The sequence below is a fragment of the Poeciliopsis prolifica genome, unplaced genomic scaffold, assembly GCF_027474105.1.
Source record: "Poeciliopsis prolifica strain line A6 unplaced genomic scaffold, Auburn_PproV2 SCAFFOLD027, whole genome shotgun sequence".
Taxonomy (NCBI): Eukaryota; Metazoa; Chordata; class Actinopteri; order Cyprinodontiformes; family Poeciliidae; genus Poeciliopsis; species Poeciliopsis prolifica.
Window position 1 is genome coordinate 7,048,928 of NW_026562402.1, and position 24,195 is coordinate 7,073,122.

At 38.3% G+C, this 24,195-nt stretch overlaps 1 protein-coding gene across 4 annotated transcripts in view; it reads left to right on the plus strand.

Moving 5' to 3' along the window:
• Positions 1-2,522: 2,522 nt before the first annotated feature.
• Positions 2,523-24,195, plus strand: part of mgll (monoglyceride lipase) — a 35,179-nt gene continuing 13,506 nt past the window's right edge. The window contains exons 1-4 of one of the 4 annotated variants that reach the window (XM_055048484.1): positions 2,523-2,772; positions 5,094-5,232; positions 15,994-16,100; positions 19,067-19,203. In XM_055048484.1, coding sequence (XP_054904459.1) covers positions 5,105-5,232; positions 15,994-16,100; positions 19,067-19,203 — 372 coding nt within the window. In that variant the 5' untranslated portion in view covers positions 2,523-2,772; positions 5,094-5,104. Of the gene's footprint in view, positions 2,773-3,587; positions 3,823-4,761; positions 5,233-15,993; positions 16,101-19,066; positions 19,204-24,195 lie in introns of those variants that run through there. The other 3 variants (XM_055048483.1, XM_055048482.1, XR_008607188.1) reach the window with 3 other exon arrangements.

Consider the following 24,195-nt stretch of genomic DNA (forward strand, 5'->3'; position numbering starts at 1 on the left):
ATCTGAATTGTTGGGTTATTTATCTATTTTCATGCTTTCCTTTGTGCGTGAAAACGCTAAAAAGCATGGAGGTTTGTGGTTGTCACGTGGCAACATGTTCTGTTTTCATTCTGTCCTTTTACAAGAACCAGCATCACATGTGGCGAGAAGTACTAAAATGTGACAGAAAAATACTTTAGCTAATTTTCTGTCCTGGATCAATTCCTGCTTCTTTTTTTTATGTTCCTGTGTGCAATAAGAGGAGCAGGAAGACATTTTTTTCTATTGTTCCGTAGAAGTCATTTGCATCCACAACATTCTTTGTTAATTGAAACCAGGTATGATGAGTCATTCATTATTGGGAATGAGAACACAGTGAGTTATAACTTAGTCATTTTGAAACAAATGGATGCTCCATTTATCATCCTAAATTAAATGGCATTTAGACACTTCTCTGCACTTTGTTTTCAGGGTTTAACAATTTAATAATGAATTGTTTGTTCTTTTGCACTTGACAAAGAATGGTTCAGAAAGTTTTCAGCTAGGCATCCAGGCGTGAAGAACATTGGAGCTCTTGTCTAAACCAAAATAAGGGAAAGTAATTGAAAAGTGATGCATTAAAATATCTAAATAAAGGAGAAGAATCCTTCAGAACCATTGCAGTAAAGTTAGAACTTAAGCCAGTAGAGGTCAGCAGAAATAAGATTTTAAGGTTGCTGTCTAACAGTGACTGCTGTCTGTTGCAGACCAGTAATCAAACTGGTTAGACTTTCACAATAATATGCACTGTTTTCCCTCACCAGATGGTTGGGATAATAAATTACATCTGTAACCACATGTTGGACTGGAGACATTTGTATGTATAATGCTATTCAGCTTGAAATTTGTATAATAACATTATTCTATTAAAATCCAGATCCCCAAATAAAACATCTGGCTGCTGAGGCACAAAGTGTTTCAGGAGCAGATGAGGCAATGAGGTGACATCTGCAGAAGTGACATTTTGGGCCAGACTCTGCTTTGAGTCCTTGCCACACTTATTAAGAATGAATATACCAGCAGAGGAAGTTGGTGCTGACAACGGAAACACCCAACTGAGAAACCTTTCTAAAGGTAGTTACTGCTTCCAGCAGGACTATTGCAGGGTAGAAACACATTCAGTTATTTTAAAGAGATTAAAATTGCAAACAAACTCTTTAGGAGTTTCCAACAAGGAAGTTTGATCTGTTTACAACCCAAGTTGAAACTTGCTGGACTTCAAATGACTCCTGTTGGGCAATTGCAACGTCTTTTTTTTCATTATTTACATTTATTGTGTCTGTCAGTACCACACCTACTGAATATTCAACTTGTCTGTTGATAAAAACAGTTGCAGTATGCTTCATTATGACTCAGAGTTCTTGCCCAGTGATAGGTTTAGGTTTACTGACAGGAGCAACACGACTGTGAGGGAGTGTACATATCCAACTCTTGACATTAGGGTTGTCAGAGATTGAGACAAGCAAGATAAAAGCAGCACGCAGACTGCTGCAACCTAAAATTTATCTTTCTACACTGACTTTGAGAGTCGGAGTTTGGGATTTGAGTTTAAAAAAACAAAGAATTCCTTCATTTTTCTTAAAAATGTCTTTTATCCAGCACATGAATTATTATCAGAAAGCTGTGTTTTTAGTTTGCAATGACTGAAAGAGGGATGTTGATTTTCTGCAGAAAGGACATTCCCGCACGGACCTCCACTGACCAGGAATCGCTAAATGTTTGGGTTTTCTTTTAGCTCTTAGTTTTTCTTACCGCTTTTGGTCAATTCTCATACAGCTACAAATGGAGGCAAAGCTAAGATAAACCTAGAGAATAAGCTCTCCACAATAAAACAGAGAGGGCAAAATGCAGGAGCACCCGGCACCAGTGACCAGTCCGTCACAAGGCATCACAGAGGAATACAACCATGCTTCACACACATACTCAGTCTGAAGGGTAATTGACGTTGCAGTCATGTTTTTGGACTGTGAGAGGAAGCTGGAGTACCTGCAGAGAAACCCATGCATAGGGTGAAATTGTCAACTCCATGGACACCAGATGGGACTTTCTGTTTGCTTTATGTGCTGTCCTGTCTCCGGTCTGTTATCCTTGTGATTCTCAATCTTAAGATTTTTATCATCATTATTATTATTATCATTTTTAATGCAAGGCACCATAATAGATTTCCGTTTTGTGGACAGAAAACGTGATTTGAAATGAAATGAATTGGAATTGTATCAGCTAAAATCTCCAGTCTAACTGTGACAAAAGGGAACAAGAAAAAGAAACCTGGCATAAGGGAAGCAGTTTTTCTTGCCTAAGTCTGTTGCAAAAAACAAACAATACAAGAAAGAAAAAAATCTCTTTGTGTTATCAATCCTTAAAGCATAGGGAGCAACAGAGAAAGAAAGATCCATGGCATTAATATTAAATACATATTACACCCTGGTGTGCACAAACGGGAACCATGTGGGCTGAAGCATGCTGCGTCCTTCTAAACTGTAAATGAGGCTAAACTGAGGGAGGGACAGAGGAACTGCATCTCTCCCTCTGGGGAAATGTGTATGTGTGTGTGTTTCTAAGAAAGAGGGGGGAAGAAAGGATGGGAGTGTGTGTGAACTGTTATTTAGTTTCTGCCCTAACGTCGTTTACCGCATTCTTGTCTTGACTGGATGCGAACGGAGAGAGAGAGAGAGACAAAAAAGAGAGAAAGAGAGAGAGAGGAATCAGAGACATATTGGAGCTGAAACTTAGCTGCAGACGCTCCTTGTGCAGGTCAGTCGATCTTCATAATCTTTTAATATTCTTATGACAGTCCAGACTCAAGAGTGCGTCTGCGGGACACTATTGCCATCACGACTTGCTCGTTAGGTTTGAGTTGTAGATTTGCATCTACATTCGGAACGTCTTCTCCACCTTTGCGCGTTTAAACCCGGCGGACCTCAAATGCTGCTGATGATGTCAAGTCGCACATTACATTATTTTGCGTGCACGCAATGAGACCTGCAGTCGGCCACGTTTATCGATTGACTGCAGGGTTTGTGATGTCAGCCTCAAATCTCGGCACTCGAAGAGCAATCGCTTGGCGCTTTTGGTGAAATCTCCCATCATTGCGCTGTCCGGTTGACGGGGATGTCTTCACGGAGCGTTTGGATTTGGAACGCTGAACCCCAGCGCAAAAACAAAAGCGAGGTTTTACGCACGCATGCCTCCAGAAGAGCACTGTCCAAGAAAGAGGTCTCCTCTGTCCAGTGTGATAGCATCTAGACGCACATGATGTGCGAGGTGCGCAAAATGCGCGAACAGTAACATAACTCTGGGCGCTAATCAGACCAAATTCAGACTTCTGCTTTAAATGAACAAAACAAAAAACAAAAAAAAAAAAAAAAAAGGAAGAAGGCTTTGAAATGATATTAGGACGATAAACAAAAACAAACAATTACGTTTGTTTGTTAGTTTGTGTTTTGTTTTTTCTTTGTTTCCAAAGAAAGAAATTCCCCAAATTCTTTGAAATCTTGAAGTAAGGAAAAAAGCTTTGCCGTCAAGTCACTAAACCAGAGAAACAATTGTTTTTATTTTTTAATTTTTATAGTAAATAAATAAATAAACTCAAATTAGTAGACATTAGCAGTGGCGGCTGGGGAATCGTGTATGGGAAAAATAATAACAATAATAAACAACTGACCAATCAGCATTTGCCTTTGCTCGGAATTTTGCCCTGACATCAAAGATACCGAAAGTTTCGGGTCGCCATGGTGACAAAGTTCATAATGGCGACAACAGCGAGACCTTGATTGAAAATGCGAAGGATTTTCACGAGGAAAAGTAAGATACAGTTCATGTTCCTGAGCCTGCGGTGTTAGTTTCAGCTTCCATGTTGCTCTGCTCTTTGCCATTGTTTCATTTTTGTGTCTCATCTGCTGCCACTTGGTCTGTGTTGATAATCAGCTGTTGGACGTGGATTATTCTATGCATTTTGTCCCCTTTGATAGCAAAATGCTAATGCTGCTGTGGGTAAATGTTGCTAAGATTGAAATTTTTTATTGTTGACAGTGGTCAGGCTCTTTTGTTGCATGTTTTGAGTTTCTGTTTAATGACGTTCAGATTCGGATGTGGTGTTGGACAAGGACACGCTGAAGTTCTGTTTGCTGACTCAGATGTATGGACCTTCATAAATAAAGCCGGAGGGGTGCTTGGTGGTTTGGTCCCAGAGGAGCTTTAGTCCTTTTCATTTCTGGCTTAATTTTGCCAAAGTAGACCTCATCACTCCATCCCATACCTTATTTATGATCGAAAGGCCTTGTCTCGAGTAATAATTGATAATCCTCAGTTTTAATAGAATTTTGCTTTTTTTGAGTCTGATTTAGTTTTAGCCATTGGCCCTGATTTTATTATTCAATACTGTATATTGCATACGTTTACAAACATAACTTTTATGTTTAGCTAATTCAACACTCCATAGTATTTCACTGTATGAAGAATGTTATATAACTGTGGAACTGAAGTCAGTTTCCCACTGTTCACTGGAATCCATACTGGAGGTGGAAGAGAACTTTATCAGCCCCAGGATATTTTTTTGTTTATTTTTAACCACCACTGATTATTGGACATAAAGGCAATATATACATTAAAAATGCATGAATATTATGGATCTTTGTCTTCTATGTTATACGTGTCTATAGTCATATTTCTGTCGTAATTGCTGTTGTAAAATGAACCTGCTTTCAATTGGGCAGGTGTAAAGAGAAAGCCGGTAGGGTGAGATTGTAGTTGGCACGCCGTATGGTCCTGTGACGTAAAATCAACGATACCGTCGCCGCTGTGCATGCGCGTCGGTGAGTGTGTGTGTGTAATGAGCGCGCGCAGCTCCACATTAGATCCGTACTGACCCACAAACACCGTGTGACATCACACGGTCCTCGCTCCTAGCCTCACGCGACGAACGACAACAACATACATTATTTATTAAAAAAAAAAAAAAAAACTAACGATGAACGCTGCGACCACCGCAGCCTGCCTGTTCGTCGCTGCCTTGAGCTGCTACCTCTACGGCGCCAGCGACGTGCTGTCATCGCTGCTCGGTGTCTTTTCTGCAGACCGACCCTCCATGCCAGAGCCGGGAGATGCTCCGCGGCGAAGCCCGCAGGGAGTCCCCTACAGCGAGCTGCGGCACATCGTCAACGCCGACGGACTGCACCTGTTCTGCCGCTACTGGGAGCCCGCAAGTCCGCCAAGGTCAGTGAAAAGCGGAGGGGGCAAAACGTGATCCGTCGTCATGACCAAATCAACAGGAAAACACTCCTGCAGTCTGATCTGCCTTAATTCTGGCGGCCAGTGTGCGATCTTGTGATGTGACGTTACAAGCAATGCAGAGCACATGGCTGTTTCCCGTCATGGAGTCACCTGACTTTAAGTTTAACAGATGGGGAATTGCGGCTCAGATGACAGTTGGGTTGTCTACTGTAACCCTGCTAGATACTTGCATGCGGCTAAGCCATTCAGCTGTCCAGCACCCTGAGTTTACCTCACCAGTTAGTCTGTTTATTTTGTTTATGTTAAGGTTTAACTTTCCAACAGACAAGAGATGGTCAGACTGTGTCATCGGTGCTGAAAACTCTTAATATTAAAGGCTGTTAACCTTTATTTTTCGAGTTATACACATTGATTGGAGGTTTTCTGTTTGGATATCACGGAGCTTTAAACAATAAAAGTAGGTCAGTATTAGGAGTCAGTAATGACTCCTAATCTATAGGAAATCTGGATTATTTTGACTCATTGTGCTTCATAAAGAAATTTTAATTATGATAATCCCTGCATAGACAACATGATCACTGACACTGGGTTATGACCCTGTTTAAAAAACAGCAGAATCTGAATGTTTGGCTCAGGCTGTAAGGTAAAATAGTCACTGATGTTATTATGCATCTAGCTTTTACAGAACCAGACCGATCGCCGGCAGACTCTTTTAGTCTAAACATGTCAAATAGGATAAATAGCTTATTGCAGTTTTTAAAGTCTTCTTCCTACTTTTTTTTTTCTTGAAATAACTTGCTGATGCCAAAAAGGAGCTAACCTCGATTATTTTTCCCTCAGTAATATAAACATTGAAGAGTGTTGTTGTTACCTCAATACAGTCAAGTATTAAAGGACATGCATCAGCCCAGGAGACAATTCCCAGTCCAAATTTATGTCACAAATATTAGGCATTAAAGTGTCCCTTTAACCCCTGTGGACAGAATTAACTTTGTACATGCAGTATTCCCAATTAAACAGCATAAATGTCTGAAATCCTGACTCATTCTCCATTCTTATGAATAAAGAACATCACTGTGTCCTTTGCAAAGTGACATTCAATCATAGAAGTATTAAAACAATGCTTTTGAGTATTTACTGGAGTGCTGATGCTTCCCTCAGCCTCCTGTTGTTGGGCCCCCTGTGGTATGCACACTCTAGCTTTTTAAGCCCTCTGCACCCGTCGCATGTGTGTCTATGGCAGTGTACGAAACCCAACGCATTTCTTCCATCTCTGAGAAGTCAACCTCTCCTATCAGGCACAGAGCTGCATGCATGCCAGAAAATGATGCCACACTAAACAGAACATCTGGAATTCACACATGGGCCCACACATTTCATAAAGGCCACTGTTTGTTTTCTGACTCAGCTGTGGAGCAGATTCACGGTTTACAGCCACATCTGTATATGCGTGTGTTTACACAGTAGTCATCCGTGATTAACTCCGTGTTTGTACACAGGGTTGCTTGTATATTCCGTATACAAGCAACGGGGTATATGTGTGTTCATGCTTGGGCAGATGAGTTACAAACACTGAGGTGTTGTTTTTGTGTAACTATGACTGATGAGGCAAATATTGCCCACAATGCTCCTGTGGATCTAAACACACATCTCACTAAATCCACCCTTTAGTGTATTACCTTCTACTGGTAGATTTGTGCACATATGAATTTCTCCGACACATGTGCTAAAAAGCTAAATCAGTGTAGCATTGGAGTATCTGCAGAGTCGCTTGTGCTGTAACTGTTTTAAAGCTGCAGCTTTTTATGGCCTATGTAGGCGCTTTCTCACTGGAGAACAACCAGTAAACCTGCTAAAACCGCAAGCAGGCACAGCAGAAGGAAACAGATGAGCCCCTGTGGACTGTATCGAGTTGTGTTCACGACTTTACCGACATTTTAGATCAGTCATGTGACAGTATTGTTCATTGGAGTTGTTCAAAGCAGATCAACTGTTTTAAGTTTTAGACGCAAGCTCCACAGTTAGTAAGCATGATTCCAAAGTGTGAAACAACAGAAGCTGCAATTAAACTTTAATGTGATGGTTGCATTCTTTACCCAGACTTATTAAAAGTTTTACATTGAGTTTGCGGCTGTCGTAATTACAGACAAGTGCTTTTTGGTTTTGCTGGGTGAGGAATTGCAGCTCTGTAGTTATGGTGGAATTACAGTTGTAGTTTTAAAATGCATTTTTTATGATAAATCAACAATGTTGGGTTTTAAAAATAGTTTGGTAGAGGGATCGTTTTCAACTGGAACGTCAGGGTTGAATCACTAACCCAGCCATGTGCGAGGTGTTGTCGGCAAACATGTGAACTTCCAATTTTCTCTGATAGACTTTCTTGCATCTGTTCTGTTGGTTTGGATAAAAACAGCCTTTCTCTTTAAAAAGAAAAGACACAGACTGAAGGTTTCCTGTAATAGATCCATAGACTTGCAGTGGCCACGTGCAGCTGCTGTCAGATTATTATCATGAGACGCACTAACTGTAATATATTAGAATATGCTTCTTCCTCAGTGGAAAACTGATTTAGATCAAAGAAAATAAAGAAGGCAAAAACTTCAGTTTCAGCAAGAAAAAAAAGTATTTTAATATAAATACATTCCAGGAATGTATTTTTGGATATAGTAGAAATTTATTGGCACTACATAAAAAGATTGAGGATTTTTTTCTTGATATAAACAGAACCCAAAGAAGATTACAAAGAAATTGCTTGCAGCAATTTATGTTTTTCACAAAAAAGGGGGTAATTAACATTAATTTAGCAGTTATCTAAATGCTAATCAGAATCATTAGGGTTTTGAATAACAAAGCACTCAGACAAAAACCATGAAGGTGATTAATGTTGTCATAATAAGCAGTTTATTATTCATCACCAGGGGCTATATTAAAGCCGGTCTTTTACATTCCCATTACTACACGGTATCACAATGCCGTTTGCATTGTGTATAATACAAAGTAATAATTCTGCGGCTACTCAAAATATTAAATGCATTGAAGTGTTAAAAAGCAGAAATGAATCATTCATGCTAAAATGAAACTCCATGGTGATTGAAAGGGGAAAGCCCAACCAGGGTGACCTTTGTTGAACATACTAGAGGATTAGATGACCGAATGCAAGAATAGTTCATGAAAAATAAATATCTTAAAAAACTGTGACAGTAAGAGGATAAAGACCTGCACGCAACAGGCAAATCATAAGTAAAGAATTAGAAGGGAAACAGCCACCCACCATTTTTAATTAAATGTATTTAAAGATCGCTAATGTACCTCAAACATAAAGATAAGCAGGTATGAAATTCTCAAATCAGCATACAACTGGTTAAAACAAAAAGTTTAATGTGCAATGTGCTACTGGAATGATTTTTCCTCATCATAGTTACATAGGAATAATATCTGAGATTTTTTTATTTCTTTCCATTTTAGAACCAGAATTTTTTGTACAAAATCTCTGTAATCTGGGAAAAATAGAAGATATAACTACCTTTCTGGTAGCTTATTATTTTACAGGGGAATAATTATAAAGAATGAACTAAATATTCATGGAATTTGTTTTGTTCATGTTTCTACTCTGTTTTATTAAAAGTCATCTGGAAAAAAATACTTCATAAACTTTAAATTACACTTTCAGTGAATTAGTGGATACTTAGTACAAAAGTATTTATTTTACTGCTTACTCAAAACAGCAATAACTAAAGTGTTTGGGAAGAAATATCAACTTATTGTCTTCCGGACATTACTATTTATTCTATTTTTGAATTAATTAATTTTTTTTTTTTAACAAAATTAACTAAGTAGCTCAGAGGGAAACTATGTTAGACCAGATCACCACTGTGAAGCTGTTAAAAAAGGTGTTACTTCATTTTCACACGAAGTGAGCATAACAAAGAATTAGGTGAAAGGCTTCTGAATGGTCTTATTTTAACAAGAAACAGGTGAAAGGTAACCAGACAGACGTAGGAACGTCTGTAATCATTAACAGGGTCCTAGCAGATGTTTGACTTGACTTGGGTTAACCGTCAACAAACATGAACACACTGTCCGATTTGGAGCTACATCTGAAACCTGCACTCTAGAAACTCTTTTTGTATACAGTGGCCAGCTATAGCCCCGCACAGTGAAATGTCAGATGGGGTCAGGGTTTCCTTTCCTGTTTCCAGTTCAGCAATGTTAGGCGGTTGAAACTCTCCTCCTGGGCCTGTGGACAATACTTTCATTACAATGGTTCTCTCCGGGGTATTTATGGCAGATCTATAACGAATGATCTATGATATTGACTTAGGTGGCAGTTCACTTTAAATATTAGGAACTGATGTTCTTTTAATTTGGCTGAGGTATGAGTAATCCAGTTATAAATCATGCCAGAGGACTTTGATGATGTTCAGTGATATTATGTGTCCAGAGATGCTGTACAGTCTGTGGGAATGCTTAGTTCACAAACCTCACATTCAAGAAGTGCAGTGCGGCATTTGTCCTGGCAGTGGGTCAGAAAATCATACTTTTCCTTTGCCAAGTTGCTAAGGAGTTTATGGAGGGCAGTCAGTGGAGGTTTCTGTGGCAGCATGGGGTTCAGGCGATGCTTCTAAAGGATTTCATAATTTCCATAAATTGTGTTTTTCAGCATCTATCTTACTTCACGGTCATTTAAAGGATTATTTTTGTCATCTTTGGAAATTAATGGCATAAGCCATTTTTTGCCCAAAAAAATCAAGCTATTATTTTAGGAAGGTGACCAAATTGGAAGAATTAAATGTTGTAATAGAATTATGGTGGCAATAGAATTCTTTTATGTAGTTTTAATTGCCATTGTTGTAATGTGCAAATTTGTTGTTTTTGAGCTTTTCATTTTAAGATGGGCTCTTTGCAAAATTAAGTTCCTTTTTATTTACGACTTTCTGATAAATTGTTTCTAAAAAAAAAAAAAACACCAGTGAAAAGGAATATTTTTTAGATATAAAAGTATCACCATTCTTTATCCCATGAGTTTAAGCTTTCCTACTGTCACTGTCACAGCTTGTCTGCCTCAGTCTCTCTCCATCATGCAGCAATTTCCTGTTTCTTGTCTTTTTTTTCAGTCTCTGCTTAGCACACTTTGACACAAACATAATAACTTCCTCGTTCCCAGCATCCTTTTCCGTACTGGTCTGTCACATTAACTTTCTACTTGTCAGACTCTGCCTCATTTTGCAGCTGTCGTGCAGTTCTTATCTGTCACATCCATTTTATTTTTTGCTCCAAGTGCATCAACTCTTCCTGCCACCTGGGAGTTCAGCCTGAATGTGTCTTAAATGGTTCTGAGTTACATTGAATTAAGGACACTTGAGTTACAGTGAGTCTTTTTGCACTGTATTTCAGAATACTGGGAAAAGGAAAAGGATTAACAGTGGAAATACATTCAAATTTACTTTAAATAACAGTAAGGTCAAATGAACAGACAGAAACTCTTTCTAGTGTTGTATCTCCTTCAAAAAATATCAAAACATCTTGAAGTCTGTTTCTTCTTCAGCTTCTGTTTTATTGTTGGCTTTTTCATTCCTACAATCCAGACACAATTTTATATTAGGGGTTTATGTAAACAAAGAAGCACTTACAGCACGATTGGATAAAATAGTGGATCCCTAGTATTCAGTCCCCTGTTAGGGCCTAAACTATAGCTTAAATCTCCATAAACTTGTCACTCCATCTGAAAGAACTTATAACACTGTTTTAATTATTCAAACAACAAATATACCTTAATGTGTACTGACACAGTGGAAACCATATTTCACTATTGGAGAATTAAACAGCTGTAGTCTTTCTGATCTTTGCTTTACAGCCAATCAGTGTCAAGAAAAATCAATGATCCTCCTGGATTGGCTGCTTTGCAAGCACCAGCCAATAGCGTATCAACTAGCAATGTACCTGGGCACTTCAACTTCCTGAGTTGCATTTTCCGCTGAATATTTTAGACTTGCTTCATGAAAAAAATCAGAAAATAGGCAGATTTTCCACAAACAACTTTGCGTTCCATAGATACATCCACGAATAGGAAACTTAAATTCTGCTTTGGGCCTCATGACTTTCTGTTTACATTTAGCCAGGAAGTTTGAATAATTTTCTTGTAGCCATTTCCTGGTCTTCTATAGGGTTTATAGAAGTGAACATACATGTGCTTCAACTGAATGGTTTATTTTCTGATCTTACCCATTTTGAAGGGTTGCCTCAGCATCAGGTCATAATTAGTTAAATCCCTGAAAAATAAAAAGTCATAGATCACTAACTCTAAATTCACACTCATGAATATAAACAATTATAATAATTCAATTTTCTTCAATAATAAACAGCTCAATAAAATGAGCCATTTTAAGCATGTTAAACCTTGTCACTAGCAGCAATGTGAAAACATGACAGCAGAAAAGTAGTAAAGACTGATGTTTGAAAATCTGGTAAGTCCCTGTTCCAAGTAATGTTCAGCAGTGATGGTGGAGAGTTTGAGGACCATTGAGAGCTTTATAAAGCTTATAACCTTGCTGCACCCCGCAGGCTATACATAAGGTGGATTAGGGCTTTGGCTTTGTTAAGACCCTGTGGCTGTTTGGACTAGCCTCGTGTTAAAGCCACAACCTGTCTCTCGCTCTCTGGGTGGTTTAATAGGACTTGTTCTAAGCCACGTTGTTCCAGCAGCGGAAGCTGTGTGAGAGAGAAGTAGATCTCCAGTTCCCATGATAGAAGTGGCAATGAAAAGCAAGAATCCTTTGAAACAGGAGGAAAATCTGAAAGTTTTCCAGCTTTACGTAATCAGGACAGATCTAAACAGGGATTAATTATGGAGGTGGTGATGCAAACCTTGGGCAAACATGATGCACTTCTGATGAAGCATCAGGGTTCAATTGAATTGATGATAATGTTATTGTTCTGTCAAGAAGTGTTTTCACCCATATAGGTTTCTTCCTTTTCATTTTTTGGCATATGCTCCTTTTTAGGCCATCAAGCAGATTTTAATATCAGACAAAGACAATCTGAGTAAAATGTCCAACCTGATTAAAAAAAACAAAAAAACAAAAACAGTTTCCAAGTGATGATTTTATTTGCTACTGGAAAAAGCTATGTGAAAATGTTGCTGTCCTTAAATCAACAACAAAATTATATGTTTTGTTATTTAGCAGCTGGATCACTGTGCACTAAATAACAAAGCACAAATTAACGAGGCAGAAAATTTTCCTCAAGGAACATTAATAATCGAGGTACTCAAATCATTCGAGGAATCGTTTCAGCCCTAGTTCTATCACATGCATCCATCTGTGGATAACAACTCTCTCTGTTGTACACCAGTATCAGAAATGGCTTTGTAACCCTTTTACAGATGTATAGATGTCATCAGAAATGCTTGATCTCTGCTCAGAAAATTTGCTCGGTTAAAATCACCATTTTAAAACTGTTCATTTCTATTTACTAATGGCATCTTTGCTTGATACTAAAATAATATTTTGGAACCTCACACTCTTACCCTAAATTGAACCTGGTGTGTAAATGAATTTTGTATTGTCAGAAAATCTATAAAATTTTTTGGTATTATTATAGGAATAATACCAAAACGTATTATCCAATTCAAATAATAATCCAAAACAAATGCTTGAAAAGTGGCTGAAAAAAGAGAACTGGGTTTGTGGCTGAGGCATCGTTCTGAGGATATGCCCCAGTTTGTTTCTGAATTAAACCAGTATGCGACTATTCAAAGCGTTTAAACTGAAAATACAATTTATTTAATTGTTTTGATACGTTTTGTTACAGGACAGAAATAAAATATGAACCCGTAATTTGCATCAAAAACCCTTTTGGTGAAATGATGGATTGAGAAAATCTTGAAAAGAAATGGAGTCTGCAGCATGCTGTTCACTACAGTTGCCTTGACAGCAAAGCCAAATTACCCCCGCTAATATACCGCAGCTTCTCTGGTTGTGTGTTGCAGAACATTATGGTCGCACAAAGACACTGATTCACACTCAAGTTCACTTGTTACAAGAGCAGAGGAAGTCTTAGCCCCAGGCGATGGATGCCTAAAAAAAGGAGTGGAAGAGCTGTGAGTGACACAGAACCCCTGATGAACAGTCACTACTGTTCTACTCATCCTCACCACCCCGCCCGTAACACTTTCGTTCATTTTCCTCCCTGCTCGTTTCACTTTGTCCCCTCCTTCCTCTGTCGCTGAATGCATTTGGGTTAATTGTCTGCTCCTGATCAGTGAAGCTCTTGCAGGCTTCTCAGCACTACTGATGCTTCTGAGAGAAGGAACGCTCAGCTTCCCCTGCTTAGTATGCACTGGTAGAAGATGCAAAACATTTGATAAAATCAAGTGTTGCCTTATTAATCCCCATTTTAGGAATTAAAATCCAGTATATTACCCATTTGCAAGGTGGTGTTTCAAAACTCCTAAATTTACTGTCATGTTATCTGTTATGCGTTGACATGAGACTGTAGTTTAGGAGCCTTTTGATTCAGAGGATGGAAAATACTTTGATATTATGTACTAGAAAAAGAAAAATACTGTTAGAAAGTCTGGATAACCATTGATTAAAAATATATATATATATTTTTTTTTAGTCATTTCTTAAGGTATGATACAAACTGAGAACATTTCTAAATTGAATGTGGTGTTGAAGATGCAGAGATGACTGCAGGAGAAATGTGAGCTAACGTTATTGATAACATATCATGCCTGTCAGTCTGCAGCCAATCAGAATAGGTTGTCTTTCTACAGATCTGTGCAGATGAAGCACCTTACAAAAATGTTCATCTTATGTCTTAATGATTTTGCAAAAAATAATGTCCATTTAAAAACATGGCATTTTTAGTGAAAAAGTTCTTTGATGTTAAGGTGAAAAGTGTCATTATTCTTCAAAATAATAACAGTTAAATACAATAAGTAACGTAAAATAGGTGGTTGCATCATTAGGCCAATCACTTTAAAGTTCCTAATGAGACATATGTCCAGTTCATTGGTGCTAGCAGTTCTCTACCACAGAGACTCTGTTGTCTCTGTTGTTGTCTCTACAACAGAGACTTTCTTGTCTCTGTTGTAGAGACAACAAGTCTCTACAACTCTGTTGTCTCTACAGAGTTGTTGTCTGTAGAGTTGTATGTAGAGAAACTCTACAGACAACAACTGTTGCCCGGATTCTTCACCATTCAAAGCTTTATGGGAAAATGGCAATGAGAAAAGGCATGTGGGAGACTCTATGGTCAAGTGGAAGAAAGTTCATTGGTCTGAAGAGATCACAATGAAAAAGTTAAAGCATCGAGCCATAGCTGCACAGAAATTGTTTGAATTCAACATGGTAGATGTCCTTTAGTGGCACAGTTAAAGTGCAGACCTAAATCTTATAGAGAACAGGTAATTAATTGGGTTAGTATGTATGTAATTTCTTGTTTAATGTGCATGTTCTTTTTTCACTTTGACAAAAGATTTTTTTTGTCCCCAAAAATTGCTTTGTAGAAACAATAAAAAAGGTAAATATCCAGCACTTCTTCCAGTGTTTTACTGTCACTTGATTGAAAGAAAAAGTCAACAACAAATCCAAGAAACTATTTTGGGTCTGTATGTCTCAAGCTCATGTTGGACCCTCTCATGTCCAAAAGAAGACATGACTGCAAGACTGCAAGCGACACGGTTTACATGCAACTACAACCTGCGGTGTATGCTGGTGAAATTATTTGTGGTAAACCAACAAAAAATAGTCCATAATCATGAGACAGAAGGAAAATATATGATCCCTTTTACACAAAAAATAAAAACTGGAATGTGAACTGTTCTTTTTTGTATTCAACCCACCTTAATTCCCTTCTATCTAATTAGTAAATGGATTGTTAATCTTACCATAAATCCACCTGTGAAGAAACAACATCAGGAGGACTAAGAAACATACAGTGGCAGACAGGTCACTGTATGCAAATCACAGATTTAGGTTCTTAAGTTCTTAAGTTAGTTCTTAAACAATACGACAGAACTGCAAACTAAGATATGGCCGCCCACCTGAATAATCAGATTGGAATTTGTAAAACTAAGGCAAATTGTGTTATTTGATTTCATTACTTTGTGTTGCCTATTGACCAATATAAAAGTAGTATGAATACTTTTGTATCGCACTTTACAGTATGGTTAATTTCACTGAAAACATTTACGTAAAAACAGACTTTTTAAATTGCTTCCCTAAATGGGATTGCTAAATTTTTTAGCTTGTTCTTGCATTTCGATCTTGAAAGAGCTGCAAGAATATACAGTTACTGCTCTTGCTAAATTTATGTGCTTTGCCATGTTTTGGTGGCATCTCATGTGTGTGTTTTGAGTCAGGCAGGCAGGGGTGTGTAGAGGCAGGCAGACTGACAGATGGATGATAGCTGTTATCTCTGAACACACAGTCTGCTTCATTCTCAGCTTGTCTTTTTCTGCTGTTGCTCATGATTTTCTTCCATCATCCTGCAAGTCCGTTTCGGTCCTCCGCTCATCCACAGGGCCTGTCAGGGGGAGATTCTGAGGTTATTTCAAGTCATAAACTGTTGCATTGCAGAGCCTGATTATCAGTAAATCTAGGAAGGATGCCACTCCCATGCAGAATATAAACTTCAGTTTATTCCCGCACGCAAGATATTGGAAGCGGACAAAAGAAGTCACGCACAGATCCATTCTAGAAAAAAAAAATCAACATTTTCCCTGTCATTTCTTCTCAGGGCTCTGGTGTTTATTGTTCATGGAGCGGGAGAGCACAGTGGGCCATATGAAGAAATTGCACAGAGACTGAAAGAACAGTCCCTGCTGGTATTTGCTCATGACCACGGTGAGTGACAAATGCACATCACAGGACTGTAAGCCCATGCATACATTTACACCCACGCTCACTGTGTCCGTCATGTTTATCAGTAGTCGCATACAGCTCTGGCTGACACAGATTATTCGTTTTAAAGCCAACTAATCCTGTTTGAGAAAATTATTTTGCTTTGCACCTTTCAATGGACGTTGTTTTTCTTCCTGATGTTGTTGAACATAACACTCTGTAGCCCCACCTGTCAAAGCACAAAGAACTGGTTCAAAACAAAACACTGACCTGTTATTCTCTGAACCTTCGGTTTATCCAGTGTTTATCAATTCCGGTCCTGCATGTTTTAAGTGTTTCCCTTCTGCCACACACCTGACTTGAATAAGTGGTTTTGCAGCATGCTATCGCATGAAGAGGAGGTCATGCGATAATTTGAGTCAGGTGTTCTGGAACAGAGACACATCCTGAAGACGGGAATTGAGAAACACTGGGTTAATCCTTTGTTTTCTTTACAATGGCGCTTTACGTCAGCGGTTGGATATACATTCATTCACCAGGCACTTTATCAGGCACACTTTGCTGTCAGAGGGTGGGGCCTCTCTGAAACGTTGCGATTTTTTGGCTGAAATCTTGAAGGCTGAAACATTCTTCAGAAATTGTGGTCCATAACAGCATGACGACATCACATAAATTAGCCATATGAACATCTATAATCTAAATCTCCTCTTCCACCACATCTTTGGTCATAAAGGCATGGACATGACCAACAGCAGTTTTCAGATAGTGTGTTAAAACATTACACCTGCTTTAATAGCTGATACAAGGCAGGATGGATTCATGCCTTCACATTGTTTACACTAATTTCTCACCCCACCATCTGAATGTTGCAGCTGAAGTAGAAACTCATTGGACAAGGCAAACATTTTCCCATCTGTTGTCTTCCAATTTTGGTGAGCCTGTATGAATATGCATACAGGCTGACAAGAGCGGTACCCTGTGTGGTCTTCTGCTGCTGTAGCCCATCTGCCTCAAGGTTTGACATACTGTGTTTTTAGTGATTTGAGTTCCTGTTTAGTTGGTTTCTATCATCCATTCTCCTCCACAGATCTGCTTCTCTTTTTTGGATCATTTGTGAATCCAAGAGCTGATGGATCGTAAGATTAGCAATAAATCAACAGTTTCTAAAATACCCAGACATGCCTGCCTTGTGTCGACAGCCCTGCCACATTCAAAGTCCAGTTTCTGGTCCATTCTCATGCTTGGTTTGGGCTGCAGGAAGTCACCTTCATCACATCTCAATGCCTAAGTGGATTGTGATTGGCTGATTCACTATTTCAGTGAACAAACATCTTTCAGTAAAATGCATAATTTGCACATTAAATATCAATACATGGCTTCCTGATCATACTCTCTTAAAGTAAAAAAAAGGCGGAGAAACAGTTGCTTAAGTAATAATGAAACCGAAATGAAACACTGGCAAACACAATAAAAGGAGGTGAATGACTGAAAATATGCACAATGACTCCTTTTGAGGTGTGACGTTGTTAAATGAAAAATACTGAACTGGAGCGAGTCCCTGTAGACACAGATGCACAGGAACACACGTCGCCTTTGGGAGTTCCCAACTGAGTTCATCAATTGAGTTTGGTTTTTTTTTCCCCACTCTCTCATGGGTATTTCTGTCTATATAAAGAATGTTTAGGTCTTTTTCATTCACAGCCTGCAGAGATTAATTGTTTCTCCCATCTTACAAACTTTCCATCTGTTAGCAGTCAACATTGTTTCAGCATCATCTTGTAAAGAGCTTAGATTTATACACGGATCAGGATTTTAATGCCAATTTCCAGTCTCTGAATTTTGTAGATGTTTTTGATCTGATGATTTCTCTTTAAGAACTATATATGCAGCAGACATAACAACATTCAAAATATTTTTTCCAACCTTCCTGCCTTGATATTAGGAACACATGCCAAGTTCCATGGGGTGTGTGGCAGAACCTTCTCCAGAATAAATGATTCACTGTTTTTTTCATTTCAAAGACAAAATAAACTGTCTCAAGGCTCTAATTTGATGGTGTTATGGGCAGCACTGCAACATACGGCTGCATCTTTATTTGAGGTCGAAGATTTCCAAAAGGCAGCTAATGTTTTAAAATCCAACATATAAAAACATATTTTGCTGTACTCAACTCTTTTTTTAACTGCTGAAGCCCCATTGCAACCTTAATTAACCTCAGACAACATGCAATAGAAAATGTAATTTCCTCTTAAAGTTTCTTACTTGTCCAGAGCTCCTCCAGCTTTCCACTAAGCTGAAAACGTTTATTTCATCACTACACAGTTAAACTTAGTAATGTGTGTTCACTTCCTGGTAAAGATTTGGGTTTTTTTTAGTTGCTGATCTGATGGTCACCGGTCAGCTGAAAATTGTCAGATTCCAGTCACCAGATGATTTCTCTCTGCATCTTTTTACACAAATTACCTCACTATACTCTGCTATCAAAATGTAAATACAAGTTAATGTTTCTTTTTATGCCTTGTTTGATTTCTTAATTTTTTTTTTTTGTTCACCCACTTTGCATCCCTCTCATCAGATTCTCCTCCAGGGCAGTTTTCTATTTCAATCAGACTTTATTCTCTTTCCTGGCTCATTTTGCCTTATTTGGCTACTTAGCCTGTCCTATCTCTTCTTATGACCTCATCATCTTACCCACAATTTCCCTCATTCTCATCAGTTTGGCTTCCCCTCAATGTTTTTTCATTCTTTCTTCACTTCATTTTAACAATCCACCGTTTCAGTCCTTTTTTTGTCTAAAACAAAGCAGAAAGATTACACTGGAACAGAGAGAGAGAGTTCCTAAAAGGCCCATTAAAATCTTAGAGCAAAGCCATTTGTTAAATATCCACCAAAGTGTTGATGTTTTTGCATGTAAGGTCTTTAAATAATAATATGCACATTGATTAATCTGTCACTGACTCGTCTTGCAGTTGGCCATGGTCAGAGTGAAGGAGAGAGAATGATCATCAGGGACTTTCAGATTTACATCAGGGATTCCCTGCAGCACATTGACCTCATGAAGTCCCGCCATCCGGATCTTCCCGTCTTTATTGTGGGCCACTCCATGGTAGGACACTTCCCAACACCCATTTCAGTGCTTTCAGTGATTTTCCATTGATAGCGGATGTTACTTCTATGTTGCTTTTGAATTATTAGTTGCTCTTTTCAGGTCTTTTTGAATGTTTTAGAACTGTCATAATTCTCTGAAATCAAAAATATTAACCGTAAACAGAGCTGAGCTTGTTTCATATACGTCCCAACCACTGCCAGAACCACAAAGCTATTAAAGAAAACCATGCCTGTGCCAATTCTTTCCTCACTTTAAGCTCCTGTTTTATTTGTTTTTGGCTGGACTGGAGCGCCACGTGTCTAATTGATGTATAAAGGGCAGATGCCAACAGCTCCGGGAAGGTTTGTTAGCTTTACCTTTTTCAGTAAACTGCACTTCACTTTTCACACAGTGACACATATCCCACAGCTGCTGCACAGAGACAAAAATACCCTGTCATAGAGCAAGTCACAGGTTGCGTGACCTGCCAAATGTCACCGTGGTTTTGCTACTGGACAAAAAAGAGAAACTGTTCTCTCATAGTGTCATTTTAGCGACCCTCCCAATGCCTGTTGTAGTTTTTTTATTATCTACAGTTCACATTGAGGATTGGGAGATTGATATCATCTGTGTTGAGTTAGAAAAGGTTTATTGTTGTTTTTAGAGTTACTTTCTGTTCAAGACTGTTCAATGTAGCATTAAATGGCAGCAGAGAAATAACTGCTCCAGCTCCATCAACTCCATTAATTTGGACTGGAGCATATAGCTTTTTAAGTCATTTTATTGTCTTTGTTACCATCAGTTTCTCTCCCAGGCCCCTCTTCCAGTTTTATTGGTCTTGTAAATAAGCATGAAACTGCTTTAAAACCGCTCATAGGAATTCTTCAGTCAAATAATTCAGTGCTTCATCAGGACTGGAGCTCAACCTGTTTGGTTTTTCACTGCCAGTGAGCCACTTTGCCATGTAATTAAAATACTGAAACACATTTTTCAGCACATTCTGAGTCTGCTGTATTCTGGATTGATGTGAAGGTTCACATACAATTTAAACATACAAATCACTTTATTTATTTCAATATCACAGCTAGATTTGCACCTGAGATTTGGGGACTGGTTTTTGATTAATGATTATGTCACTTTACACTGTATATATGTATATGAAAGTAAATTATTTTTTATGTAGTCATGTAATTTCTTTCTGCAACACTAAAATTCTTCAAATACAGTAAATTAAGCTTATGACAAAAGCTGTTCATCTGGTCCAGATAGAGCTGGTGATACTAGAGTCTTTGCCTTCTGCAGTGGAAAAAGAAGTCAGTGGTTCCCAGTCGCAAAAACAACAAGACTGGGAATATTAGAGTTCAGAATCCAATGTGGTTTTTCCCATGTAGAAAGCTGCAAACAGTTCTGGTTTAAGCTATAAACAAAGTCCAATTGTTTGGAGCGTTTTATGTTGGCTAATTGTTAGCTTAACCTTAAGCTTACAGGAGCTTAAGCATTAACTAGTTTTAAAGCTTGAAAACGAGTCAAAAGGTTCTCAGCTGATCACTGTTTTTAAATCCTTGTAAGGTTAACTGTGTAAGGAATGTAGATGGTTGTAAGTTTCATACAGAGAGTTAAAAGAGTTTAATGGAGTTTTGTGACTGATTAAACAGGGCAATTAAATAAATAATTAAATAAATTTGTGATAGAAAAAGTCTGGAGAGCAGCTACTGAATGATTTTCAAGTGATCGGTGTTTCACAGAGCCGCACCAAAACAGCACAGCCTCTTGCTATTGTGCTCCATGACCTGCTTACTCTGAGCACAAACAAATAGAACAAATAGGGATGAGTTACATAATGGATGATTACTGTCGGTGTTAGTGGGCTGAGTCAAGTTGGATCTCATTGAACTCGTCTCTGTTGGATTAACGAGCTACTCACAGTCTGTACTTGTACTTTATGAGTGTTTGACATCGTGTCATGTTTTATACAAGTTTTATTAGGGTTGGGGTATTGATAGAGTAAGAAGGTACAAAGGCTCATGCACAAGTCAGGAACACTTCCAGCTCATGATAGGTTAATCGCATAAATCAGAGAGCAAAAAGAACTGATAATTCATTCAAGAACTGCCCCCCTTCAGTAATGAGCTTCGCCTTAGTTGTACATCAGCAAATAAGTAAAACTCAACACAAAGAAAGATGTTATTGTAGATTTAATGAGCTTTACAAAGAAATTAGAACTAAGTTGTTTGAAGAATTAAACATAAGATTACAATTTAAAGAAAATCCGCTTTCAAGAGCAAGCTTCTCCAAGACCTCAAGGTATTTAGGACTTTGAGAGCTTAACTTCAAGACTGGCCTGGTTATTTCTATCAGCTTTTTTGTTTGTCCTTTTTCGTAGTTTCTAAGGGAGATCTCTGTCTTAAATGAATCTTTAATTGTAACATCCTTTTTCTAGATTTCTCTTTGGAAGCTCAATTACTATGAATTAGATAGCAGTCAAAAAGATATTACAAACAATCTCTATTTGAAGCATTTTTTTACAAACAAAGTTGTCCAGATAATCAGGTCTCCTTCTCTTTGGGTATAAGTTTGTTCAATATCTTGTCTCAAAACAATTGAATATTGCAGACAAATCCTGTATTGGCCCTTATTTAATTCTAACCCATAAAAATACATTTTAAGAAAATTACCCATGAGAACCAGGGTTTGTTCACAGGATAAACAAAGCAAACTAATTTGGACTGGAGCATATAGCTTAGTCATTTTATTGTCTTTGTTACCATCAGTTTCTCTCCCAGGCCCGTCTTCCAGTTTTATTGGTCTTGTGTAAGTCTCCGCGTGGGTAAGTCTCTGCCTCGAACTGGGGAGAAGAGAGAAGTTCAGTATCTTGTCGTCTTGTTGATGAGTGATGGTAAGATACAGAGACAGATATGCTAAATAGGGAAAACTTTGCATTGTTCTTATTTTGGTCTGTCATGATGAAGAATGATCTGAGTCATAAAGCAACATTATTGCTTTATCAGTCGATCTACTTACCATGCACCCATGATCATGAGATATGGATCATGAGTAAAAGAATAAGATCCTGGACAGAATAGGCTGAAAGGAACTCCTCTGTAAGGTTTTTATAAGGTTTCTATATTGCGTCTTAGGCCCTGGATCTGTTTTGGCATTTGATCAGATTGAAAATCTGATCGAATGCCAACGTTGATGTGTCTTTTGGCAAGACACTTCACCCATCTCGCCTGCTAGATGGGTGTGATAGAGAGCCCGGTGGCGCTAGGACTAGATAAGCGGCTAACACCAGAAAGCCAACACCGTGGATGGATGAACGGACTAGTTCTATGTACATAGCGCTGTACTGCCTTCAAGTCTGACTGAAACTACAAAACATTTTTAATAAGTGTGATTTGTTTTTCTGCTACATATAATTATTGAGTTTGAAAATCAAATTGTCCTTCACTTAGGCCTCTTCTTCTATCTCCTTGTAAAGCAATACTTGTTTATTGCAGTAAGTTGAGCTTTGGATCCTTTTAGCATCACTTGTTTTATGTAAATTGGTCTGGCTTTCATAGCTCATTGTTTAAAAGAGCATCTAGGGATGCTTTTTCTTTAGTTCTATAAAGCTTGGGCTGTAAATGTATACTTTTGCTGTGTGGTCATGGACGAAGGCAGTAGAGTGGCTAAAAATCAGAACTAAGTTTAGGACCGAATCACCCCATGGTCGTTTATCTTTATATTTCTTCTTTTCTGATATTTTCCTACTTTTGCTCGTTGTTGTACTGTTAATCCACCAACTTGTAGCCATCAGTTTCTTCTTTTATTATTCCTCACCCTCCTAAGACCTCGATATTGTCATTCCAGCCCTTCTTTATGTTTTCCTTAAAAGCAACAAAATCCCAGACAGGGTGCTACGGAAACCAAGCCCAGGATCAGTGTTGTGTCAGCGTGTTTTTACAGGCCTCACACACCAGCTTCCCTGTGTTGTAGCGATGCATCCTGTTTCCATTAGCCTGTTCCTCTGCTCCTCTGTGTGTACACAAATCTGTTTTAAAAAGGCCTTGGATGACGTAAAAACTACAAGACAATGAACCATCTGTAGACTCCAGTATGTGTGCTGACATTGTGATGGAAATTGCAGGATCCAGAACCAACAACTGCAGAAGCACTTTCCCTTTTTGTTCAAATTGAGGGAAAACACAATAAGGGATTTCATTAGGATTGTATTTTTTTTTAGAGATTTGGTCCTGGACAAAAGTAATTGAAGGGCTATGAATCCAGACAGGTTTCTCATTCCTTTATATTTACTCAGTTCAGATGCAAGACAATGAACTGGAAATATGTGGTCCTTTACTGGAGGAACGGTAGTTTAGGATTTCCTTCATATCTTGTTTTAGCTTGTTTTAGAACCATAAATTTCTAGTCTGTTATGTGATCAATCTCTGGAGAGCCCTAGATTTCAGATATATATCCTAAGCCTCAGCTTCAGCTCTGTGAACTCTCTGCATGTTCCCCTTTTGAGCTGGCACTAAGGAATCTCAGCTGTTTGTATGAGCTCAGAGGATCGTTCCAGGATGTTTCTGCCCAAGCTTCTTCTTCTCCCTCCAGCTAAAGTTTTTTTCCCCTGTGTAGCTGAAATTCTGGCAATTGGCCCAATTGTCTAACTTTCCAAGTGCCAACTATTTATGTAATGGCGTATCACTGTTTAGTGTCTATTTGCTCATCCTTTTCCTCTGTATGTATCTGACATTCAGCGTCTTGCCAAAGTGGTTTTTGGCTCTAGGCTTCTTTTTTATTACTATTATACTTAAAAGTCTATTATTTAAAGATGAAATACTACAACAGAAAATGAGAAAAGTGTGGCAAAGAAGATTCCCCTTTTTGCAACATCCCGGTTATCAGCATATTATTTTGCTTTATTGTCTTACACATTTCTGTCTTGCTTGTTCTTACATGATGTTCTAATGTGTTTCTCAGCATTTTACGTTCTGTTTTCTCAACTTAAAAAACAAGTGTCCTTTTGGT